Source organism: Oncorhynchus nerka, linkage group LG13, assembly GCF_034236695.1.
Source record: "Oncorhynchus nerka isolate Pitt River linkage group LG13, Oner_Uvic_2.0, whole genome shotgun sequence".
Classification (NCBI taxonomy): Eukaryota; Metazoa; Chordata; class Actinopteri; order Salmoniformes; family Salmonidae; genus Oncorhynchus; species Oncorhynchus nerka.
This window is the reverse complement of record NC_088408.1, coordinates 71,187,256-71,212,184: the sequence shown is the minus strand read 5'-3', so window position 1 is coordinate 71,212,184 and position 24,929 is coordinate 71,187,256. Positions and strand designations below refer to the sequence as shown.

The 24,929-nt window shown below is 42.3% G+C and overlaps 2 protein-coding genes across 5 annotated transcripts in view; both read left to right on the top strand.

The window, feature by feature from the left end:
* Positions 1-7,761, top strand: part of LOC115140038 (adhesion G protein-coupled receptor A2-like) — a 52,577-nt gene extending 44,816 nt beyond the window's left edge. For all 3 annotated transcript variants that reach the window (XM_029678061.2, XM_029678060.2, XM_029678059.2), the window contains 5 exons: positions 2,470-2,597; positions 2,721-2,844; positions 2,938-3,086; positions 3,994-4,083; positions 4,248-7,761. In XM_029678061.2, the coding sequence (XP_029533921.2) occupies positions 2,470-2,597; positions 2,721-2,844; positions 2,938-3,086; positions 3,994-4,083; positions 4,248-5,667 (1,911 nt within the window). In that variant the 3' untranslated portion in view covers positions 5,668-7,761. The remainder of the gene's footprint in view (positions 1-2,469; positions 2,598-2,720; positions 2,845-2,937; positions 3,087-3,993; positions 4,084-4,247) is intronic.
* Positions 7,762-8,308: 547 nt separating this feature from the next.
* On the top strand, positions 8,309-24,550 carry LOC115140037 (rab11 family-interacting protein 2-like). 2 transcript variants are annotated; one of them, XM_029678057.2, is made up of 5 exons: positions 8,309-9,234; positions 12,394-12,833; positions 12,955-13,885; positions 22,495-22,600; positions 22,718-24,550. In XM_029678057.2, exons 1-5 carry the CDS (start codon positions 8,879-8,881, stop codon positions 22,922-22,924), a joined length of 2,040 nt encoding a protein of 679 aa, XP_029533917.2. In that variant the 5' UTR covers positions 8,309-8,878; the 3' UTR covers positions 22,925-24,550. The 2 variants fall into 2 exon arrangements, with proteins under 2 accessions (XP_029533917.2, XP_064882706.1); XM_065026634.1 differs by lacking the exons at positions 8,309-9,234; positions 12,394-12,833; positions 12,955-13,885 and adding an exon at positions 13,898-21,899.
* The last annotated feature ends 379 nt before the right edge of the window (positions 24,551-24,929 follow it).

Sequence of the window (24,929 nt, the reverse complement as noted above, 5' to 3'; positions counted from 1 at the left end):
CAGAAAACATAGAAATAAAGAAACTAGAATGCCCACCCTAGTCACACCCTGGCCTAACCAAAATAGAGAATAAAAGCCTCTCTATGGCCAGGGCGTGACATTGACAATTTAGATGGGAAGCTACTGTAGCTGACTCTACAGCAACTCCTATCTGTCATGACTTTAATCTGAGCCTCGAGGAAAATATTTGTCCTCGGGCCTGGAAGGAAGCAAAAGTCATTCTGCTATCAATAGTGGTAAAATGGCCTATACCGGATCAGACAACAGATCAATCAGCTTGTTGCCAGCTCTAAGCAAACTGTTCGATTTTTTTTGTTGACCAAATACAATGCTATTTCTCTGTAAACAAACGAACAACAGACTTTCAGCGAGCTTATAGAGAAGGGCACTCAACAAATGACTGATGATTGGTTGAAAGAACTTGGTAATAAGAAGATTGTGGGAGCTATACTGTTAGATTTCAGTGCAGCCTTTGATATTATTAACCAAATCAAATCAAACTTTATTTGTCTTATGCACCAAATACAACAAGTGTAGACCTTACAGTCAAATGCTTACTTACAAGCCCTTAACCAACAGTGCAGTTCAAGAAGAGTTAAGAAAATATTTACCAAATAAACTAAAGTAAAAAATAATAGAAAATATGCACAATAACATAACAATAACGAGGCTATATACAGGGGGTACCGGTACCGAGTCAGTGTGTGCTGGTACAGGTTAGAGGTAATTTGTACGGTAGGGGTGAAGTGACTATGCGTAGATAATAAACATTGAGTAGCAACAGTGTACAAGACAAATGGGGGGAGGAGGTCAATGTAATAGTCTGGTGGCCATTAATTATTCAGCAGTCTAATGGCTTGGGGGTAGAAGCTGTTAATTAATGAGCCGTTTGGTCCTAGACTTGGCACTCTGGTACCGCTTGCCGAGTGGTAGCAGAGAAAACAGTCTATGACTTGGGTGACTGGAGTCTCTGACAGTTTTATGGGCTTTCCTCTGACACTACCTATTATATAGGTCCTGAATTGCAGGAAGCTTGGCCCCAGTGATGTACTGGGCCGTATGCACTACACTCTGTAGCGCCTTATGGTCAGATGCCAAGCAGTTGCTCGACCATAACCTATTGTTGAGAAAACCTATGTGATGGCTTTTCAACCTCTGCCATATTGTGGATTCAGAGCTATATATCTACAATAACTCAGAGGGTTTTCTTTACTGGAAGCTTCTCTAATGTCAAATATGTAAAGTGTGGTGTACCACAGGGCAGCTCTCAAGGCCCTCTACTATTTTCTATATTTACCAATGACCTGCTACTGGCATTAAACAAAGCATGTGTGTCGATATATGCTGATGATTCAACCATATACACATCAGCAACCACAGCTAAAGGAAGTCACTGAAAGCCTTAACAAAGAGTTGCAGACTTTTTTGGAATGGCTGGCCAGTAATAAACTGGTCCTGAACATCTCTAAAACAAAGAGAATTGTATTTAGCGCAAATCATTTCCTAGGTTCTAGACCTCAGCTGAATCTGGTAATGAATGGTGTGGCTGTTGAACAAGTTGAGAAGATTAAATTACTTGTTGTTAACTTAGACTGTAAACTGTCATAGTCAAAACATATATATTTGATGTTTGTAAAGATGAGGAGAGGTCTGTCTGTAATAAAGGGATGCTCTACTTTTTTGACACCACACTCCATAAAGCAAGTCCTGCAGGTTCTAGTTTAATCTTATCTTGATTATTGTCCAGTCATATGGTCAAGTGCTGCAAAGAAATACCTATTTAAGATGCAGCTGGCCCAGAACAGAGCGGCACGTCTTGCTCTTCATTGTAATCAGAGAGCAAATATTAATACTATGCATGCCGGTCTCTCTTGGCTACGAGTTGAGGAAAGACTGACTGTGTCAACTTCCTGTTTTTATTAGAAACATTAATGTGTTAGAAATTCCACATTGTTTGCTTAGTGAACTTACACATAGCACTGATACACACAAACACTTACCCCACCAGACATGCCACCAGGGGTCTTTTAACAGTCCCCAGGTCCAGAACAAATTCAAGGAAACATACATTATTATACATAGCCATGAGAGCATGGAATGCCCCTCCATCTGTTTAGCGCAAGTGAACAGGAAACCTGGTTTCAAAAAACAAATAAAGCAACACCTCACGACACAAATCATCTCCCCCATGTGACCTACTTGTTGCATGTACACACACACTACATGCTAATGTTTTTAAATGTATGTAAATTGTAAAGTATTTTGTCTGTAATGTCTTTTTCATTATGTCGGACCCTATGAAGACTAGCTGTAACTATTGGCGTCAGCTAATGGGGATCCTAATAGATCTAAATCAAAAATCACTTCACTGGATGAATGTTCATGTTCTTTTCTCGAGGTCTGGAGATTTTATATCAAGCCCCACAAGTGTGGTCATTGCAAAGATATTAATAGTTCTCTTTTTCCTAGGAGGTTCCTGACTTCCCCCACTCCCCACCCATGTCAGTGAGGGTACTCCACCCTGTGGTCTATAGCTGTACTGCAATCCTCCTCCTCTGCCTCTTCACCATCATCATCACACACATACTACACCACAGGTACCGTGTGTGCGTGTGCATATGCGTGTGTGTGTGTGTGTGCGTGTGTCTGCTATCTGACCTACCCCACAGTGTCTTTATGTCCATCTAATGGTTCTCTTTGTTTTCTTCTTCCTCCTGCAGTTCTATAAACATATCCAGAAAGAGCTGGCACACGTTACTCAATACCTGCTTCCACATCGCTATGACCACAGCTGTCTATGCAGGAGGCATCACCCTGACCAGCTATCCAATGGTGTGCCAGGCAGTAAGTCCCTCTCCTCTCCTCCCAGACCCAGCTAATGCTCTCTACATCTGGTGTGTGTAGGCTGTGTGTTTGACCCTGTGTGATTTGTGTCAGGTGGGCATCGCTCTCCACTACTCCTCCTTGTCTACACTACTGTGGATCGGGGTCAGTGCTAGAGTCCTCTACAAAGAGGCGGTCTGGAGGATGCCACGGCAACCAGAGGGAGAGTCTCCTGTTCCAGCTACTCAGCGGCCTATGCTCAGGTAAGTGATGTCATCAGGGTGAGACAGAGTTGACTTTTATATGAGAAGGTTGTGAGTCATTGTCAAACAGGTCAACGGTTGAGTTGTGAGCTCATTGTGGGGCGGTATTTTAAATGACTGTATTCATGTGAACGGACACACAAACTGTGTCATATCAAAGACCACCATTGTGTTTAGAACCAAGGATCTTCTGTTTTAGAAAGCCTTGGAGGGAAAAACAGTAGACTACTGCTAAGGCACAAAAGAGTAGCAGTGACAGATGCAGAGTGCTGAGCCCAGAGCGGGGGAGGTGTGGAATGTACGAGCCAGGGATAACAGAGGTTAAGGAGAATGTCGTAAATCTGGCAAGGGTGATGGAGGGGCGCACTGTCCCCTCATTACTGCCCCCCCCCCCCTCTTCCTCCCCCTTTCTTCCTCTACCCTGGTGCTCCCTGGCTGTGATCATGCACTGTACTGTTGACCTCTGTGGCTTTCCCAAACCCTTCTGTTGCCCACCGCCGCATGGGGTCAGCCCTCCAATGACGCCTATCCCTGTGATAAATCACAACCCCCCCAGCAGCCTGTTGCCCTTTGTTACACTTTATCAGCTAGCTCAGAGAGGCTGCCCAACTTACAGCTCAGTTCAGCTCAGGAGATCACAGACAGCTAGCCTAGGGATCACTACAGCTGTGAAATGTATGCTTGCTGAGAGAAAACAACAAAGGAGCAAAGCCCCTAAATCTCATACAGAATAAACAGAAACTGAAATGTAATTTGTCATGCAGTCCTTGGGTTTAAGTTGTTGTTTCCAATATTGTGGCTGGGACATGATACTTCACATCTAAATGAGTTCACTGTCATTCCCTCTTGCTTTCTTTTTCATCTAATTTTCTTTGATCCCTGTAATTTGTGTATTTTCTGAAAACAGGTTCTATCTAATAGCTGGTGGTGTTCCTCTCATCATATGTGGCATCACTGCGGCTGTCAATGTCAACAACTATGGGGCCAACAGCCCTTAGTGAGTGCTTCTCATTTTACCATTAAGCAATTGGCCCTTGACACAGTATATTTTGGTTTAGTGCTTATTCAAGAGCTGAATTTGCCATTTTTTATGAGATTTTGAATACACAGAGGTATCCTTCTTTGCTATGACCTTACTGACTTTTGTATTGTATTTTCCAGCTGCTGGTTGGTGTGGCAGCCCAGTTTGGGGGCCTTCTTTGTCCCTGCAGGCTTGGCGGTATTGGTCACCTGGATCTATTTCCTGTGCACTGTGTTTCGCCTGAAGCAGCGGGTGACCAAAGAGTGCCCAGGATCCTCCCTGTCCTCCCCTGTGCCTGAGAGCCAGCCAGCCCTGGGTGGAAGCATTAGTCTCCTGTCAACAGACTCTGTGGTGGGGACCATGCATGCTGCGTTGACCCCAGAGGACCAGTACTCCCTGAAGGTGCAGTTCCTGGTGCTAGTGGCCACCCACTTCCTGTTCCTGGCCCTGTGGGGCTGTGGAGCCATGGCCATGTGGCTGACAGGGCACAGCAGCCTGTTGTTTAGCTCTCTTTATGGGGTAGCTGCCACCGTGTCGGGAGTGTTCCTGGTGGTGCACCACTGCTTCCGACGCCTGGATGTGCAGGCCTCCTGGCTGGGCTGCTGCCCAGGGTATCGCCTCTCCCAGCCTATGCCAGTTTACACGCACACCTGCACCACTGTTAGTGGGATGCAGACCACCTCTGAACAGGGATCCCAGATCTTCGTTGGCTGCCATCCTCCAGAGGATCCCCAGAACTCCTCATCAGCCAGGTCCTCCTCCATCCCCAGTGGGATCAGCAGTGTAGGCCCTGGGCCCTGCAAGCTTACCAACCTGCTGCAGGTGGCACAAGACAATACCAACAATGCCACTCATGCCCCAGCAGGCACAAACACCAGCACCAGTACGGACAATAACAACAAGCAAGCTAACAACCTGCTGCCCACCATAGGCTCTGTAGCCCCTGTCCAACCTCAGAGGAGGAAGGTCAGTGGCAGAACTAAACAAGGGATCAGCCAGTATCACCACCGAGGTGAAGGCAGAGGTCACTACCGACTCAAAGCCTTGAGGGCTGGTGGTGGAGGGGGCAGTATGGGAGCACTGGGACCTACAGGTATAGAGCAGCACAACGCTGCCCATCCAGCCCACAAACAGGCCACTAGTGAGAACGGCAGCCTACATCACAGCCACTCTGAGAGCCATGCCAGCCCGCTAACCAACGGTAATGGTAGGAGAATGGGGGAGACAGTTGCTACCAGCCCCTCAGAGGGTAGTGACGGGGGCAGCAGCGGCAGCCGTAAGCCCTTCCCTCTGCTCCCCTCTGTGGCCAGCAGGGTGGCTATGCAAGGTAATAGGCGGAGCGCCAGCCGAGACAATCTGAAACTGGCAGCAGCTGCAGAGCGTGAAGCTAAGCGCAGCTCCTACCCTCTGAACAACATCACTACCACTGTGCCAGTGGTTGCCCCTAACGGCACCCTCAAGAGCTCTGTGATAGAGCTGGAGTTGGACACAAGTGGCACGGACCATTCCCAGAGCTCTGTGGGCATGAAAAGTATGTGGAAGAGTGAAACTACAGTGTGACTGTAGCTCTTTCCCAGCACATGTCCACAGTGGACCCTGACAACATTTGATATGATTGGACAGTTGTTATAGTCTCCTATGTCTATTCAGATTAATCCTGATATGAGATCCATGTGTGTAACTCAGACTTTCGTGTAAATGACATTAAAAGAATTGAACAATTCTTCTAATTTCAGATGTGGATCTCAAGTTAGGATTCAGATCATGATGAGTTTTTTCTTTTGAATGTGTAAAAGAGCTAGATTATGGGGTTGTGTCGCTTGCTACTTTTGTGTCCAGCCATTTAGCTTTCCATTACAATGATGGTATGGGATGTGTATGAAGACAACCATGTCCTGTACTCTCAGCTCTGTCACAGACATAACAACTGTTTGTTGGGTTTGCCATGAATTCAAGACCTGTTTTTTGTGTACTTTTGTTTTTCATATTTCAAACCTAAAATACTCATTTATTCTACACGTCACAGGAATTTTTACCAGCTATATCTAAAATCAACATAAGATGTTGATTTTGGATTCCTTAAGTAAAGCTTTATTGTTTTGTTTGTATTCTTATTCTATGCATATCGACTATGGCATGAAATGGAATCTAAGATTGGCCATTTCCACAGTACGGCTGTGCATTTCCTCTGTGAAGAATCTTTTTGCTTTTATTATATTTTCTTGTAGTATTGTGGGTATGTGGGCATGTGTGTGTGCGTGTGTTTGTGTGTGTGATTCTCAATCTAGGATGAGAGGATGCAGTTTCTAAAACTTTTTTTACTAAATCGTATTGACTTCGATTCAAATACGCATCAGCACTGAGAGGGAACTCCTCCCCTAATAAACAGGATTGAACAAGTATCAGTATTTGGACAAATTAACTAGAGTGACCTTTCTTTGACCCTGGCATGTACTCTGTAATGTCCATGGTGATTTCTTTATATGAACTTCCCTGTCCTTCTTCATTTTTTCCCTTTCCCCTTACTGTGCTCTCTCCCCTTGGAGTTTCAAATCTCTGGATTTACAGTTATTTGAACATGGATGTAGACTGCCCCCTCCAGGATTTCAAACATCATTGTTCATGCACTGACATAAAGGAACGCATCAGTTTAAACCATATTGAGTTTGCCATCTGTATCAGGAGGAAGGAGAATATGGTAATGAATGTTTTATTATGCAGTAAATAGCTCTGGTTTATATCACATGAACCAAGATAAGTGCTTACTGAAATACCCCCCCCCCCCTCACATTCACCTCATAATCCAATGGCTTCAAAGCTTGTTACAGTAATCATCAAATACTTCTACACTATTTGTTTATGTGTATGTACAAAGCTCAGAGTAAAGGCAAAAAAATGAATGAAAGAATTCTGGTTCATTTATGCTACTTGGTTTTCTGATGTTGCTTCACACACATTATCATACAATATTGTGTAAAACCACATTATGCAATTTTGATCTTCAGTATTCTTTTAGTTTGTAAGAATGCAACAGCTCAGTTCATCTTAGATACGCTCTGCTAAACAACTCCAATGTATTCAGGGAAATGATTGTGCCAAAGAATTGTATAGACTAGCAGAGCTTACCTCAACGTCAGTGTTTAGCAAATGGGATACAATTCATAGATTGTGTCCTTATTCTAGGTCCTGAAATCTCCCTTTTGGTCAATGATAATAACATGAGGAAGAACTCACAAACTCACAAAGCTCAGAGTTGTGTTAAGTACAAAGCAGTGGTTGCACTTACCTTCCTCATTATTGTCTGTAGACAAAACACCATGCTTGTTACACTCATTTCCATTAGGTGTAAAATGTCAACACGTGCAAGAACACAATGGCAGAATGTGTCCTCTTTTTCACTAATGGTTACTCAGATTGTTAACATTTCATCCATTTACTAACATTCATCCCATTTGTCCTGAAATGATTTCCAAGTTTTGTGTCCACTCTCATCTCGAAATGAAAAAGGGAGATTTCAAAATGTTTTATGTATATTTATATTTCATTTGTCATAATGACATCAGTATGAAATAACTGTTTTTAATTCAATAATATATTGTTCAAGAAATTCAGACTGTGCCTTGTAAAATAAACTCTGATGCAAAGTAAATACAACTTTAGTATTTTGTCATTTATTCTCATACTGACGGGGCAATAGCCTTCTCTGATATGAACAGGAGGTGAATGCGAATAAAGGAGTTTGAGAAACTCAGTGACTGGATGTCTGAGCACCAGCTGCTCCTGAAGCCTCTGTTCATATTAGCCTTTCTTGATGTTGTGGTCTAATTTGTGAAATCTTGCTCTCTATTAAACAAAGCTGAAACCTTTGTCACTAAACCGTTTTATGACAATTAGTTATATTTGTGTAGACCTTTTTTGTTAAATTACATTTCAAATTACAATACAATAAAAAAACATTAAAGTAAAATAATAAAACCACTACACTTTAATTGAGTTTCAAAAGTTAAAGTACCTCAAATAAATAAAATAAGATCAGGGGTTACAAATGTACAAACCTGATCCTAGACCAGTGCCACTGTCCAATCACCGTAGGTCGTCAACTTATTGACGCAAATGTTAACCAATCAGATAGGAATGTAGGAGAGTATGGGAAGGAATAATGGTTTATGAGGAAGTTTATCGTCCAACAAAGAAAAAAGTCAAGAGAGGCAATGAAAAGTATTTATTACAGACAGTCGTTGTGTTAGTGTTTGACCTCTTTGTATAACAACGCAGAGTACAATTTGCTTATAGAAGAAAATGTTATACGATGGTCCTTGTCGAACGTCTGAATTTGGGCAAGTTAAAGTAGCTAGTAAGGTAGCTACTGCAGCTAACGTTAGCGAGTTCTTGATATTTCATCTTTACTTCGCCATTAAGTTAGCTAGTAGTAAGGACCAACACCTGGGTTGCATTAGCTAATTGAGACTGATATATAGGTTAGTTACATTACTCCGACTCCACTTGTCATAGCCACTGCGTCCGTAGAATTTTAGAGTGAAGTGGGAGTGTCAAGTGTGTCGACATCATCATCATCATCATCATCATCATCATCATCAGATACCCGGCCGAGAGTCGACAATCGTCATTATACATTACCGAGGACAACGACCTATCGGTAGTAACGTTTGGTCTGTCAGTCTCTGGAAGTGAAGACAAAGTAGTTAGGATATCCTAAAACCTGCCAAAGTATTTTTTTTTGCAAGCTTAGCTAGCTAGCTAAAGCTTTGAAATGGCTTTGGCTGACCAAAGGCAAAGCCATCAGTGGTATCCCACAAGCGTACAGGTAACGGTGTTCCAAGCCAGGAATTTGAGGATCAAAGGCAAGAATGGAACCAACGATGCCTATGCCATCATGCAGGTGGCCAAAGACAAGTTTTCTACCTCGGTTGCCGAAAAATGTGTCGCACCAGTATGGAAGGAAGAGGCAACGTTTGACCTGCCATTGTTCCACCATGGAAATGCTGAACGCTGCACACTGTATATCATTGTAATGCACAGAGCTCTGGTGGGACTGGACAAGCTCCTGGGAAAAGCTGTGATCAACCTACTGGATCTACACGATAACAGTGCCCGGAAAAAGACTGAGTAAGTAGCTCATGTTGAATAAAGATAAAGGATCTGTGTGGATATTATTATTTTATTTATATATATTTAAAACTAATTCTCCACTGAGAGGGGGGGTTATTTGTGTAGCCTGAATGGTATTAGTGATAGGAATGTCTGCTCTGTTACGTGTCACCATTGACTTGATGAATTTCACTGACATAGCAGAGCTGAAATTCCATTACGTTTATCAGGAGGCTGATAAATATATATTATACTCTACATCCATCGACTTCTGCACATTTGAACAGTCATGTTTACACACCTAAAACACAGCCAGAGAAGGCCATTCCAGATCCCTTATCAGTAGTTAAGTGGGAGAACCGAAACCATGGAGCTGGTTGGGAAAACGATCTGATTATGTTGGGTGAGGTCACTATTCCTCTGCCTTCTTGTCAAACTGTAGCTTTAGGCTGTGAATACTTGAGCTGATACCCTAACCATGTCTCCCCTTTTTAGTTGTTTGAAATGTTCCATCTGAACAGTAGTTGGAGAATTCCAGCTCATTTAGTTTGAGCCCATCTCTGGCCTTCACAGCTGGATGGGGTCGTGCTGCATGCCATGTTATATCTCATTGTGAGGAATGTTGTCCCATGAATACGTTCCTGCCATTTCCCCATGTTTCTTCAAGGTTATTTAACTGAGGGCTAGTCAAACCATCATACTGACATGTGAAATGACATGGGTTGGGGCAATGATGTCATTCACAACAATGGTGGGATAGGCTCTGTCATGGGTGTAGCAAGCATTAAAACAAAACAATAGGCTTGCTGCCTTTCCATGATTTGAGGCAAAATGTACACACCCACATCTTTATGTAATAGTGTTTTTAAGACTGTTCGCTGACTTAAACATGGACAGAAGACTGAAGGACGTTTCAATATTGAAGACTGCATACTATCTAACTTTGACTTGTAGGCTATTTGTTGCAATTGAGGGCAGTGAGTGACTGTCATGGCTGTATCCTCCTGTGTAGAATACTCTCTGTGTAGGCTGTCCCAAGGGCAGCCTTTGTACAGTGATTAGGCTCATTCACTTGTTTACTGTACACTCATATCTGGAACCTTATCTAGTGTTTACTCAGTTGGGTTTGTACAGCTTTTTATGACTCATCTTGCTCCTTCTCTCTCATACAAGGGTGTTGGGAGGTTGCTCTTTGTTCCCTCTTGCAGCGTATAGTGTTAGATTACTGTCCTACATCAGTTGATGTGTTGGTTTGACATTGTCCTCTCCCAATGTAGCAGAATATGTTCTCAGCATGAAACAAAGGGATATGATGCCAAATAACGCACCATGTTACTGACCATATTCCACAGTTCACACTTACCCTTTCACCTAATAGGCCTAAGTTGCACAACTTGGATATTGAAAAATTAAGGCACTACTGATAACAATATAGGCCTATGTTAAGTGTGCTCTTTTGGTATTCCTGTTTCCACATTAAAATGGACTTGGCTATAGACCCGTTTCCTCTTCATGGTTCTTCTATCAAACAAATTCATACTGTTTAGTCTGTCATGTTAGGCATTAGCTGGATGTGACATGTTAATCATTATGCTTCAGAGGGAAATCGGGGCCTCTACTACTTTCTCTCAGAGAACTCGTCCAACAGCAGACCACCACTCCTCTATCAGGGCCAGGGTTTTCTATTTATCTGTAAACACTATCACATGTGCCATGTCAACACACAGTTCCTTTTAACTCATATAATCCCTTCACTGAACCATTGTTCAGAGTCTGACCTGTATTACAGAAAATACATTGAAATATTGTCTTATGTTCTCAATTGTATCCCATTGTACAGTGCTCTGGTAGTAGTTGCTGTTTTGCTTGGCATGGCCCAGTTTGAGAAGGAAATTAGGAATGCTTGGACAAGGCATAGCACATATTTCATTAGCCTACACCTCCTAGGAAGACTCCCTACTGTTCTGCTAGGCTTTATGGAATGTAGACTAGGTTTACTCCCATGCATGTTTCCCCACAGGTTCCTGTCTGGATATTTGTTTTATTATACCAGTAAGGGCAGGGAAATGATGCACTGAACTTCACATGAACTACATAGAATGTCTGATCACTGCCCAGCAGAGTACAGCGCATTTCAGCTGAACGCATCCTAAATATAGACCCATCGGCTAACTATCGGCAATGAGTAAAAAGTGACCAGTTTCTTTTACTGCCTATGGAAGTATGATGTCCTCCGGGAAGAATGTTTGTAGTGCTCAGTAGAGCCACAGCTTATTGATCAGAACTCTGACCCCCCTGAATGCTTTCCTTGTCCCAGCTGACCCTGAAACATGGAGGTTCAGGGAAGACACTGAATTTAACCAGGGATTTCTGCCCTCTACTGGCTTTCCTTTTGTAGGCCTGTCTAAATGTTTTTTTTTTTTAAGCTTCCATTATGATAACTCAAGTGAAGATGCAAAAATATTAAGCTCCTAGGCCTACTGCGAGTGACTGAATATGAAAACGGCACACTGCAAGGGGATTCCACTTAACCTGCTCCAGCATGTGTTGTAGCTCTGGTCTTGGGAAGGTGAGAGTTCACCTGGGAGACAGTCTGAGCTGCACTTTGTATTACTGGGATTAGCCTACCGGTCTGCTTATTGACGAAATCTAGCAGTGCTCTTATTGTGCGAGGTCTCTGCAATCACAGAGGCTGTTATGGAAAGGGCTCTCCAGAACTCTTACTTTTCCTTTTGTGCAGAGTGGGTCTAAACTGCATTGAGTTTACAGCCCATTTACATCAGCACTGGAGGAGCTGGATCTATTCTAGGTCAAAACTAGTGCAAAAGTTCAGTAATAGTTTTATCAAGTCATGTTTGACCCCATTTCCTGGCATCATGACGTTGAAAAAGTTTTCGTAGCTCATTTGTCACATTTGACCTACAGTACTTTGGTTCTGCGTCAGATTCTAATTGGTTTTCTGATCACGCGCCTTTAAATGATTTATTTTTTAAATGTTGATGTATCTGTGACTAACAGATGCATATCTATATTCCCAGTCATATGAAATCCATAGATTAGGTCCTAATGCGTTCATTTCAATTGACTGATTCCCTTATGAACTAACTCAGTAAAATCTTTGACATTTTTGCATTTTATTTTTGTTGAGTGTAATATCTTTCTCCCACTCATTTTCAGTTGGTACAAACTGCTGGATAAGAATGGGAAGGAGGACAAAGTCAAAGGGGAGGTGATGTTGGACATTCAGTTTATGAGAAACAACTTGACAGCCAGCATGTTTGACCTTTCCATGCAAGACAAACCACGCTCTCGCATCGGAAAGCTCAAGGACATAGTGCGTGGGAAGAAAAAGGACAGCTTCTCTGACTCAGCCTCTGCAATAGTTCCCTCTGTCAGCCAGGTACTGACTGACAGCGAGGGAGAGGGTGACTCTCACTCAGTGTACTCAGAGTTCCCTGAGGCCAAGAAGAAATCCAAGCTCAAGTCCCTCTTTGCTCCTAAATCCAACTTGCAGCGCAACGTCTCCCAGTCCATGTCCACACTGGGTACTCTTCCTGAGAAGAATGCATCCCTCAGTGGCAGTCGCTCTTCTGGACTCAATGTGGATTCTCCTGATGGTGAGCTCTTTTCATTCAGCTTAAACATTTTGACTTCTGACTGCAGACCTAGTTTATATTTGAGTAATGATGATGATTGTCATACGCAATAAACTCCTTGACTGTCGCTTTCTATCTACAGTTAAAAAGAAGTTCATGTTCCTGGGCCACAAGCGGACAGGCAGCAATGACAGCAAGGTATCTACAGGACCTTTTTCTCTTCTGGGCAGATCCAAGCAGAAGGATGACCCAAATGGCACGTGCATCAACGGCAACCATGTGTATGCAGAGGAGGTAGAGCCCAAGTCTGGGTCCACCCTCAGCCTCAACAGCTCTGGTCAGGGCTCAGTGGAGGATGTACGCAGCCGCAGGCAACCATCTGACGTCTCGCTAGAGTCCCTCAAGAGCCTCTCTGTCCCCAACTATAGAATGGAGTCTGCCGATGGGGCTCTGGTGGAGCAACGGCGCCTTCAGGAGGAGAAAAAAAGACCGGCCGAGGAGCAAAGACTGAATGAGGAGAAACACAGAGCGCAGCTCAAGATACTGCAGGAGGAGGAGGAACGCAAGCAACAGGAGGAGCAGGAGAGGAGGAGAAAGTTCCAGGAGGATGAGGAGAGGAGGAATAAGCAGCGGGAAGAGGAGCTGAAGCGCCTAGCGGAAGAAAGGATACGGCTGGAGGCTGAGGAGCTTCAGAGGCTGAGGGAGGACCAGAGGCAGCAGGAGGAGGCCAATAAAGCAGAGGAGCAGAAACAACAGGAGGAGGCCTCTGTGGCTGAGAGGCTGTCCTCTCTGTTTGGTATGATCAGGAAGAAGGAGGAGAAAAAGGAAGAGCAGCAGACTAGCACCAAGGAGGAGAGGCCCAACCCAGCTCCCAGACGCTTCACCAGAGATTTGGAGGGCCCTCCACACACCGCCAACCCATTTGAGGAGATCCCCCTCAGTCCAGACCCTCCAAACCTGTCTGAGGAGAGCCCGGTGGACTCCCAGAAGGCTGTTTGCAGCCCCAACACCATGAGCGCTGCGGTCTTCCTCAACTCCAACCGCACTGCCAAGGTGTCTGCAGTCAAGCCTAGGTAGGTGTCAGTCTTGATCTTATGCACTTACAGCTCTATTATAACTTGAGATCTGCGTAGCTAAGACCAAACTTTGTGCGACTCTCCCATCAATGCATGGTTTTAATAGTGCAGTAAGGATTTGTCCTTTTCTCTGCTGTAACTCTTGTCAGAACATCAGGTAGGCCTACATGACATTAGTAGGCTGACAAAGCTTACATCTACAATGGTAAGTGGAGCTACTATATACACAATGTACTTCACTGCTGATCAGGTAACACTAACCAATAAACATTTTCTGTCTCAGTATTTTGCTAATGGGGTGCTAGACGGTTTTCATGTTATTTCCAGTTAACTAGTTTTATAGCATATGCAACACATCACGTTGACAGCCTTTCATCTAACCATATATGTAGCTCTCCTATTATTATTATTTTAAATAAACCACTTTCTCTTACTGCATTCTTAGAACTCTCCTAAAATCCATATTTTCACTCAAATTGCTGTATGTTGTCCTGATTGAATAGCTGTGGTGATGAGTGTTTTCCTTGCTTGCTATCCAACGGAACTTTTAAGTGGTTTTAATATTCCCAGTTGCTTATGGTGGTTTGGGGATTAGTGATCAGATGGTGGTATGGTTTAGGTTGAATTATCTGTACACCAGATCATGTCTCCAATCTACACTGGCTGCAATTAGCCTAGTATTCTGAGTTTCATCTTCGTTCCTCTTGATCGTCTTTTTAAAGATGGAATCCGCAGTAGGAGAAATGGTGCCACTCCACTTCACAGCCGTAGTTATTATTTTGTTGACGAAGCGTAGGTGAGGCATAGTTAAAAATAAGTTTAAAAAACTTTTATAAACACTGTACATATTCTGCTGTTCTATTGTGCATGCAGTGATGTCTGGGGGAGGGGGGGGGGGGGGGCTTGTGTTTGCAGTAACTTATTTGTTGTAATATCGCAAATGGACGTTGCAGTTTCACCATTAAGAATTCCAGCTTTAAGGCTCTTGTTGACAAACATGAGTGTGGATCACCATTGTGAATTCCATCTGGCGCGTGATGGACCTGTTTGTCCACTGTGCTGATTGGTCTGCAGTGTGGAATCTAGGTGTGTCTGAGACTGGGTGATATAGTGCAGAACAGGTTGGGAGGGCTGAAGTGAGCTAACACTGGGTGACTAAGTACATTGGGACTATCTGCTGGTGCAAACAAGGCTGTTTTTTTCCCTCATCTACTTCTGGATTTATTTGAATCCATTTCCTAATGGTGAGTTGTCCACTCAATATAGTCCGAGTCCTTTTAAAGGAGGACATACTTTTTTAGTTTTGCCATAGCCTGATCTTATTTTACTACTGAATTTCTGACATTCTATATCTAGATTTGTTTATTAGCTTTTTGCAAGAATGATAGCCCATCTTAAAGTAAATTGGGTATGTTTTTATAACAATCCTTAAGTGTTAAGAGCAAGGCAGTTGTGGTTATTTCCAAATGGTTTAATTCCATCAAGACATTTTATCAGGTGTGGTGATCTGCTTACAAAATAATAATGTTGTCTGTTTTTGCGTGTTTGGCGTAGAGCATGTTTCAGATGGGACCGGACATAGGGCTGGGCAGTATGGCCCAAGTATCATATCCCGGGATTATTTTTATATGCCGGTATTTTGTTTTTAAATAATAAGTTCTACATTTAGTTTTGAGTAGTGTGTGACCCTAGGGTGGCAACATATACACTCTCTAAAGTGATTTCAATGGGTCTTTCTCCATTGTGATTGTTTTATACTGTTTAATTCAACTTTAATCAAAATACATTTTATCATTTCCATTCTGACACGTAGGGTTGCACGAAATGTGCAAACAATCTTGACCATATTTTAAACAATATGTTGCAATTGCGATTTGACTGTGATTTTGGAGCAAAACACTTGGGTGAACTGTTGGACTCATGGAAATAGTTTGAGTATAATAGTGGGAACTTTAAATGGTGTTTTACATGATGACAAATTTAAGTATTTCCTAGGGGACCCTTTAATCTTTGGCTACATTGAATGTTTTCTCTTAGCTACCTCATGTAGCTAACATTTTTGTGTTGTGGATTCCTCTTTGAAGAAACTGTTGCACAAAAACATGCAATATAGGTCTGTATAGCTAGTTAAGTTTGTTGGCTCAGTACATTTATTAGCTAAAAATGAGCATTAATGGCTAACAAGAATTAGGCTCAACTTACTAAGAATAGACAAACTAGCTGTTTGCAGATGTAAGAAGCAAACTAAGTGTAATTACAGAACACTTAATATTAAGAAGCAAAATGAAAACCGCATTGTCATCAACATTGTTGCATGTGCTGCGTTTACTATGCAGAGACTGAACGCAAGTGTCATGCTCGAGGAACAACAAATGTTCTCCTTGAGTGATGGGGCAGGGTAGGTCTGTGGAAAGCTGCATGGGGAAAGCCGAGAGAAATAGATATACTACAGATCAAAAGATTGGGGTCACTTAGCAATGTCCTTGTCTTTGAAAGATAACATCAAATTGATCACAAATACAGTGTAGACATTGTTAATGTTGTAAATGACTACTGGAGCTGGAAACGGCTTATTTTTTTATGGAATATCTAGAGGCACATTCTCAGCAACCATCACTCCTGTGTTCCAATAGCACGTTGTGTTAGCTAATCCAAGTTTATCATTTGAAAAGGCTAATTCATCATTAGAAAACCCTTTTGCGATTACGTTAGCACAGCTGAAAACTGTTCTGATTAAAGAAGCAATAAAACTAGTCTTCAGACTAGATGAGAACCTGTACTCCGGGATGCTGGCCTTCTAGGCAGTTTCAAATTTTATTTGTCACATACACGGCAGATGTTAATGCGAGTGTAGCGAAATGCTTGTGCTTCTAGTTCCGACAATGCAGTGATAACCAACAAGTAATCTAACTAACAATTCCAAAACTACTGTCTTATACACAGTGTAAGGGGATAAAGAATATGTACATAAGGATATACGAATGAGTGATGGTACAGAGCAGCATACAGTAGATGGTATCGAGTACAGTATATACATATGAGATGAGAATGTAAACAAAGTGGCATAGTTAAAGTGGCTAGTGATACATGTATTACATAAGGATGCAGTCGATGATGTAGAGTACAGTATATACGTATGCATATGAGATGAATAATGTAGGGTAAGTAACATTATATAAGGTAGCATTGTTTAAAGTGGCTAGTGATATATTTACAACATTTCCCATCAATTCCCATTATTAAAGTGGCTGGAGTTGGGTCAGTGTCAATGACAGTGTGTTGGCAGCAGCCACTCAATGTTAGTGGTGGCTGTTTAACAGTCTGATGGCCTTGAGATGGAAGCTGTTTTTCAGTCTCTCGGTCCCAGCTTTGATGCACCTGTACTGACCTCGCCTTCTGGATGATAGCGGGGTGAACAGGCAGTGGTTCGGGTGGTTGATGTCCTTGATGATCTTTATGGCCTCCCTGTAACATCGGGTGGTGTAGGTGTCCTGGAGGGCAGGTAGTTTGCCCCCGGTGATGCGTTGTGCAGACCTCACTACCCTCTGGAGAGCCTTACGGTTGAGGGCGGAGCAGTTGCCGTACCAGGCGGTGATACAGCCCGCCAGGATGCTCTCGATTGTGCATCTGTGTCTGTTCTTTTGACCATCTTAATATTTTATTTTTATTGGCCAGTCTGAGATATGCCGTTTGCTTTGCAACTCTGCCTAGAAGGCCAGCATCCTGGAGTCGCCTCTTCACTATTGATGTTGAGGCTGGTGTTTTGTGGGTACTATTTAATGAAGCTGCCAGTTGGGGACTTGAGAGGTGTCGGTTTCTCAAACTAGACACTAATGTACTTGTTCTCTTGCTCAGTTGTGCACCAGGGTCTCCCAATCTTTCTATTCTGTATAGAGCCAGTTTGCGCAATTTCTTGGCAATTTCTCGCATGGAATAGCCTTCATTTCGCAGAACAAGAATAGACTGACGAGTTTCAGAAGAAATGTATTTGTTTATATCCAGTTTGAGCCTGTAAACGAACCCACAAAGGCTGATACTCAACTAGTCTAAAGAAGGCCAGTTCCCTTTTTCTTTAATCAGAACAACAGTTTTCAGCTGTGCTAACATGATTGCAAAAGGATTTTCGAATGATCAATTAGCCTTTTTTTAATTATAAAATTGGATTAGCTAATACAATGTGCCTTTGGAACACAGGAGTGATGGTTGCTGATAATGGGCCTCTGTACACCTATGTAGATATTCCATTAAAAAATCAGCTGTTTCCAGCTACAGTAGTCATTTACAACATTAGCAATGTCTGCACTGTATTTCTGATCAATTTTGTAATTTTAATGGACAAAATGTACATGTAATTTAAAACCAAGGACATTTCTAATTGACCCCAAACTTTATTTATTTATTTATATATATATATATTTTAAACTATGCAAGTCTGTTAAGAATATTCTTATTTACAATGACTGCCTTCACCCGGACGACGCTGGGCCGATTGTGGGACTCTCAATCACAGCCGGTTGTGATAAAGCCTGGATTCAAACCAGGGTGTCTAGTGACTCCTCAAGCACGGAGATGCAGTGTCTTAGATCACTACGCCACTCGGCAGCCCAGCGACGACTCAAGTAGCGAAGTAAAGTATAAAAATGGACGTTACATTTTAACAAACCAAACATTCAAAAAATGTTATAGAATGTAAAGTTAAAAACCCAAACCGGTCGGTGCATCAATACCACATATCGTAAAATACGGAATACCACCCAGCACTAACCAGATGGCATATACACTACCGGTCAAAAGTTTTGTAACACCTACTCATTCAAGCATTTATTTTTTATTTTTACTGGAATTGTAGTGAAGACATTAAAACTATGAAATAACACATGGAAACATGTAGCCAAAAAAGTGTTAAACAAATATTTTAGATTATTCAAGTACCCTCCCTTTGCCTTGATGACAGCTTTGCACACTTGGCATTCTCTCAACCAGCTTCACCAGGAATGCAATTCAATTAACAGGTGTGCCTTGTTCAAAGTACATTTGTGGAATTTCTTTCCTGCTTAATCCGTTTGAGAAGGGACTTGCTTGGGCCAAGAAACATAAGCAATGGACGTTAGACTGGTGTAAATTTGTCCGTTGGTCTGGAGTCCAAATTGAAGATTTGTTTCCAACCGCCGTGTCTTTGTGAGAGACTGTGTGGGTGAACATATCTCTGCATGTGTATTTCCAAGCATGGAGGATGAGCTGTGGGGGTACTTTGCAGGTGACACTGTCAGTGTTTTTATTTAGAATTCAAGGCACACTTAACCAACATGGCTACCACAGCATTCTGCAGCGATATGCCATCACATCTGTTTTGCGCTTGTTTTTCAATAGGACAATAACTCAACACACCTCCAGGCTGTAAGGGCTATTTTACCAAGAAGCAGAGTGATGATGAAAAGCATTCCTCATGAAGCTTGGTTGAGAGAATGGCAAGACTGTGCAAAGCTGTCATCAAAGCAGGGTGGCTTCTTTGAAGAATCTCAAATATGAAATATATTTTGGTTTAACACTTTTTTTAAAAATTCTTTACTACATGATTCCATATGTGTTATTTCCTAGTTTTGATGTCTTCACTATTATTCTACAATGTAGAAATTTGTAAAAATATAATCTCGAATGAGTAGGTGTTCTAAAACTTTTGACCGGTAGTTTATATTTACTGCAACTGGAAAATAATTTTTAAACAAACATTTTAAATATCATACAGAAAATGCTCTGGGTTCACAAGATTTATCATCATTAGGGGTCCATATGAAAAGAGCAGAGACTGATTTTTATTTTTTTGAGCAGACTTTAAAGAAAACTAGTTTCTGAAATTTTCTTGTATGCATTCAGGGTGCATCATCACATGTGAATATAAGATCTTGATGGAATGAAGCACCACTGTAAGATGAGGCAATCTCCTGAGTTGTTGGTTATTTCAGCTGTCATGGGCAAGCTCAGCTCTGGTTTGACTGTCCACCACTGACCTCCAGGTTTTCACTCCTAGGCAGATTAGTGGAGTCCCTGAAGCAGCCTGAAACCCCCGACAGACTCCCATAGGCAGCAAACTCCCTCCCTGCGCTGAATCCTTTCTCTCTAGCGTCCCCTCTGAGTCTCCTGATATGTTCTCCAACCTCCACTCCTCCCTTGCTCCCGCTAAGGTGCGGAGGAGCCCCTCCAAGTATCCCTACAGCAGCACTGAGAACCTGGCTGCCATAGGATCTTCCCCCAATGGATCTGACAAAAAGCGGCGAGATCCTCTGTCCCCCAGCCCAATGGAACCGCAAAGCCATGGAAAATCCTATGCAGGCTTCAGAATTGTCTCTGCCAAATCTGCTGTTGCAAGTGGCGATCCTGTGCCAATTAAGGCGGTTGAGGGCAAAATACCTCCTCTACCTCTTCCTGACTACAATAGCCTGTTCCCACAGAAGAGACATGGAGTACAAGGGCAGACTCGATGGGACCATATAATTGCAGAGGTGAATCAGAGACAGCAAGAATATGTGCCTCAGCTCATTGGTAAAGAGATGAGTGTGGATGGCCCAGACCTCGACTCACCAGGACCTCCACGCAATGATAAATATTCCTACTTGCAGGAGCGGGCAGCAGAGCACTTACACCAGCAACAGACACAAGTTCAGAAAGTTCAATCTACCTCTTTGAGGGGCATAGGGCCCAGCAGTTTGCCAGCACTCACTCCCCCTTCCAAACCAGTAGCTGCAGTCCCCCTTAGACTAGTGGTCGACTCTAACACAAACCAAGACCAGAGCACTATACAGGCTAATCCACCTGAGGCGCCCAATGCCTTTGTCTCCAAAGTCTTGGTCTCTACAAAACCCATGGTTCAGAAAAGAGGCTTACCCTCCGTGACACCTCAGGATGCAAAGAAGGTGATAAACACATCTTTTGCTACAGCCAGTGATGGCAAACCTGTTTTCTCAACAGAAAAACATAGACCTACATCACGAGTGGTTTTGGTGTCAAGTTCTACAGATGAACCTAAAGGACTGCCAAACACTCCCAAAGAGATCCCCGCAGCCAAACCCAGACAAAGGTTAGTCCGCAAAGAGCCATTGAGACCTGCAGATCATGAGCAGACATTAGCAGGGTCTACCACTGTAGAGCAGGAGAACAGATTGGAGAGGAGAGCCTCAACCCTCGATATCATGAGAAGGAGTAGTCCAGTGACTGCAAAGAACACTGAGGTGACTGCTTACAATGAAAAGCAACTCTTGTTTGACTCTGCAGAAAGCGACATTGATAAAAAAACACAGTTGGAACACATTATGAAAGCGAAGTTTGCTGAACTTGACCCCTTCCCCATTGCCGATATCCTGCCTAAAGACCCATGGGCCCAAACAGAGCCAAGCCACAGTGGAGATGACTTGTTCACTGGAGAACCACAGAGAAACCGCAAGCTTAAAGAACAGGCAATGACAACTGATGACTTGGATAAACTTTTCACGCCAAACAATCCAACGGATCCCTTTGCCAGTTTTAATGATGGTGACTCGGATGAACCTCAAGAGCAGGAAAAAACGGAAGAACACAGTCCTGCTTTTCAAAGGGGATTTTCCCAAATTAAAAAGAAACAAGGAGCACCCCAGCCTTCAGCTAATTCAAGTAATAAAGCAGTGATTGGAAAAAATGAGCTAATTAAACAAAACCCTTCACCCAGAGAAGACCAGCTGATCATCTCAGCTGCTACAACAGGATGTGTAAAACTGGCGCCTCAAAATACTAGACAAAGTAAACTCTATGGCAGAGATGGGGTGGAATCTCAAGACAAGTGGGCAGCAGACCCTTTTACTTCCTCCTCCCATGTACCTTCTGTCCTGGCTTCTCCTGAGCCCCCCCAGTCCGTAGTGCGAGAGCTTACCTCACAGACCGGGGAAAAGACCCTGCTACGGGCCTGTGTCGCACCCTCTGAGGTGCAGCCACTCACTGTGCTGAGTAGCAATGGTGGTGGTCCAGCCTCAACTCCACGCAGGTGAGCCTAAACCCCTCTAGATATAACCAGCCTTCAATAATTGCATGTTTTTTTTTTTTCACGTGTCAATTGGCCCAAGTCTAACAGGCAAACAAACACTATGGCCTCAACTATAATTTCAATTATATGGATGGTCAGTCCTTGCATCCATTGCTATCTCTATGAATTTGAGTCGTTCCATTTCTCCAGGCTCATCCCTCAGCTTTTGTTTTAAATGACGAACTCTAGCTTTATGCTTAGTCTCACTTCTTTTTGGTAATTGGCGTTTCAGTCTTAATCAAATTCCTCAAGGAATATTTTGAAATGGCTGGGTAACTCTGATCAAAGGGGTTGTTTGTTAGTGGTTTTGGTATGAAACGGGGATATGCTGCGGCGTTTCTGTTTTGTTCAACTTGGGAAAAGTATTGTTCTCTCTGTGTAGCCTTATTTCATAATTGCTGTGCTTATCTCACAGGGGGAGGTTTTGTGGTTGTTTTCTATACCTGCAGCCTAACTGAAATGGACCTCTGTTAATTCAATTAATCGTTTGACTTCTGTGACATTGTTATGCTCCTCCGTTTTAGTGTTTTTTGTTGTAGTAATCTTCTCTTTCCAGGCCTCACCCAGTGAAGCCCATGAGCTCCATAGAGAGCCAAGCTCCCATTAGCACCCTGGTAGTTGGAGAGATGTTGACTTATGACCGCACCCTGGGGAAGATGAAGGTACTGCATGTTGATATGTTTAATACTAATAAAACCAATACCTTTTTATTTAGCTATTAAAACCAAAAAGTGATGACTGCTGATGTCTGCTGTGACACTGTTTTGTACCATCCTCAGGCGCCAGGCATGGTGGAGAGTGGGCCCTACACCCAGCTGACCCAGGAGGAGCTGATTACCCTAGTGGTGAAGCAGCAGACGGAGCTCTCCAAGAAAGACTCAAAGATCGTTGAGCTGGAAGAGTACATAGACAACCTGCTAGTGCGTGTAATCGAGGAGAAGCCCAGCATCCTGTTGGGCATCAACTCTGTCAAGCAGGCCCTGTAAGGTATGAGGAGTGGACCAGGGAACTGCAAGATCGAGGGAGATATTTAGGCTTCCACTCCAACATCCCCTGTAGTTTGTGTGCGTGTGTTTTATTTTATTGCTGTCACTGTGTATTGGATCGAGCAATCTCTTATTTCCTTTGAGCATATGCACTTTTTATTTTGTCTCCATGAGGAGTTGGACTAGAACAATCTCGAGGTTTCTTTTCAGAATGCTGGAATGTATGCTGAATAGTTTTTTTTAAAAAATTCTAGAACGATCACTCGATGCTACATCGCATCAAATTATTTTACAAGGTTTTGAAAATGAATGGCTTGTTGTTACACTATGGTACTGGAATTTCTTTTTTATACTCATTTACCATATGCAAACATCTCTTGTCATTGCGTTGGTACTTTATATGCTGTATAAACCATAATTGGCCCTCATTAGGCAAAATGGAACTGGAAGCTCTAGGTATGTTGATGTCCATGTCACTGATGAAATATCTCTGGCCAGGCCTTTGCACAGTGGTTCCATGTTGCCTACAATTTAGTAGATTTTAATTAGACCATCTAGCTACTTTGGTGTCTGCTCATCCCAAAGCCTTAACACATATAATAATATGCTGGTTAGTGTTTGTTTTGTTGCATTCTTAAACCTTGAACTTTCCTTGTTTTTCTAGGGTTATGTTTGATCCTTTTCTTTAAATGATCATGACGTGCCTTGGCGCTACCCCTTCTTGGTGTATTCAATCAAACACAAGTGTTAATCTAATACCAAATCGCATTATTGCGGGGTATGGTACAAGTACGTTAACCCTCTCAAAGTAAATGTAGCCTCATAGTGACATTTCAGATACACAGTGGTCTTACCTTATTAGCCTAGTTTGTTGAAGCATTATTGGACCTGTGATTTAGGCTAGTTCACACAGGGTTTGATTGGAAATGCATATCTGTCAACATTGCCTATTTTAGTTTTTTTAGTTGCCTTTTTCCTTATTTTAGTTGTTTATACTGTCATCTTTTTAATGTGTCTAAAGGAGGAAAACATTATTAACAAAACCAGCGATGGATAGAGAACCAGCAATTTATTCCATGTTTGAGGCAGTAGTGTGGATTTGGTCACGCTAACTATAGATGGAGAGAGACCTGCTGTTCACTGTTTTCTTTCTTTTATGTCTGTAGTATCTACTCACTTGACTGTGCAGAGCACAATCTTTTCTATTTATGCAAAATAATGTAAGTGCACAACATGTCAAATATTTTATGCAAGAGTAATGACTAAGTTCAAATCGTTACACTTTGAGAAAGATCTTCCAATATATTTAGGCATTATGAATGTAGTTTCAAAATTAACCTTGTCCTTGTTAGATTTAATGCCTTTTTATTAAGCAGTAGGCTTACAACTTGTGTAAATCTCTGAATGTAATCTACTCAATGTTTCTTCGGTGACTATGCCTTTGTGAAATGTCATAGCAATAAGAAACAATGTAAATTATAAACATTTCTGATTGTGCCTTCAGGGATTTTAATCATAAGACTTTGATTACTGTAAAATCTGGATTCCTTAATAGTTACACTGAATTTAAACAAAAAAGGTGTATGTGATATTTTCAATTGAAATAAAGTATAGTAAATCATGAAATGTTTTCTGTATGCTATTAGAGACAGCTTGAAGACTTAATACTAGCTGTAGGCCTATGATACACCGAGAAACTGTGACATTAATTGAAACCACTTTCCTGCGTTCAATAGATTAACTACAGTTGAAGTCGGAAGTTTACATGCACCTTAGCCAAAGACCTTAAACTCAGTTTTTCACAATTCCATTTAATCCTAGTAAAAATTCCCTGTCTTAGGTCAGTTAGGATCACAACTTTTATTTTAAGAATGTGAAATGTCAGAATAATAGTATAATTATTTCAGCTTTTATTTATTTCATCACATTCCCAGTGGGTTATAAGTTTACATGCACTCAATTAGTGTTTGGTAGCATTGCCTTTAAATTGTTTAACTTGGGTCAA

Bases quoted from the DNA above. Each gene is read 5' to 3' on its own strand.
- LOC115140037 (XM_065026634.1), top strand. From the start codon at position 20,032: ATGTTCTCCAACCTCCACTCCTCCCTTGCTCCCGCTAAGGTGCGGAGG. The intron at 21,900-22,494 runs GTGAGCCTAAAC...TTCTCTTTCCAG, and splicing joins CCAGCCTCAACTCCACGCAG to GCCTCACCCAGTGAAGCCCA. The intron at 22,601-22,717 runs GTACTGCATGTT...TACCATCCTCAG, and splicing joins GCACCCTGGGGAAGATGAAG to GCGCCAGGCATGGTGGAGAG.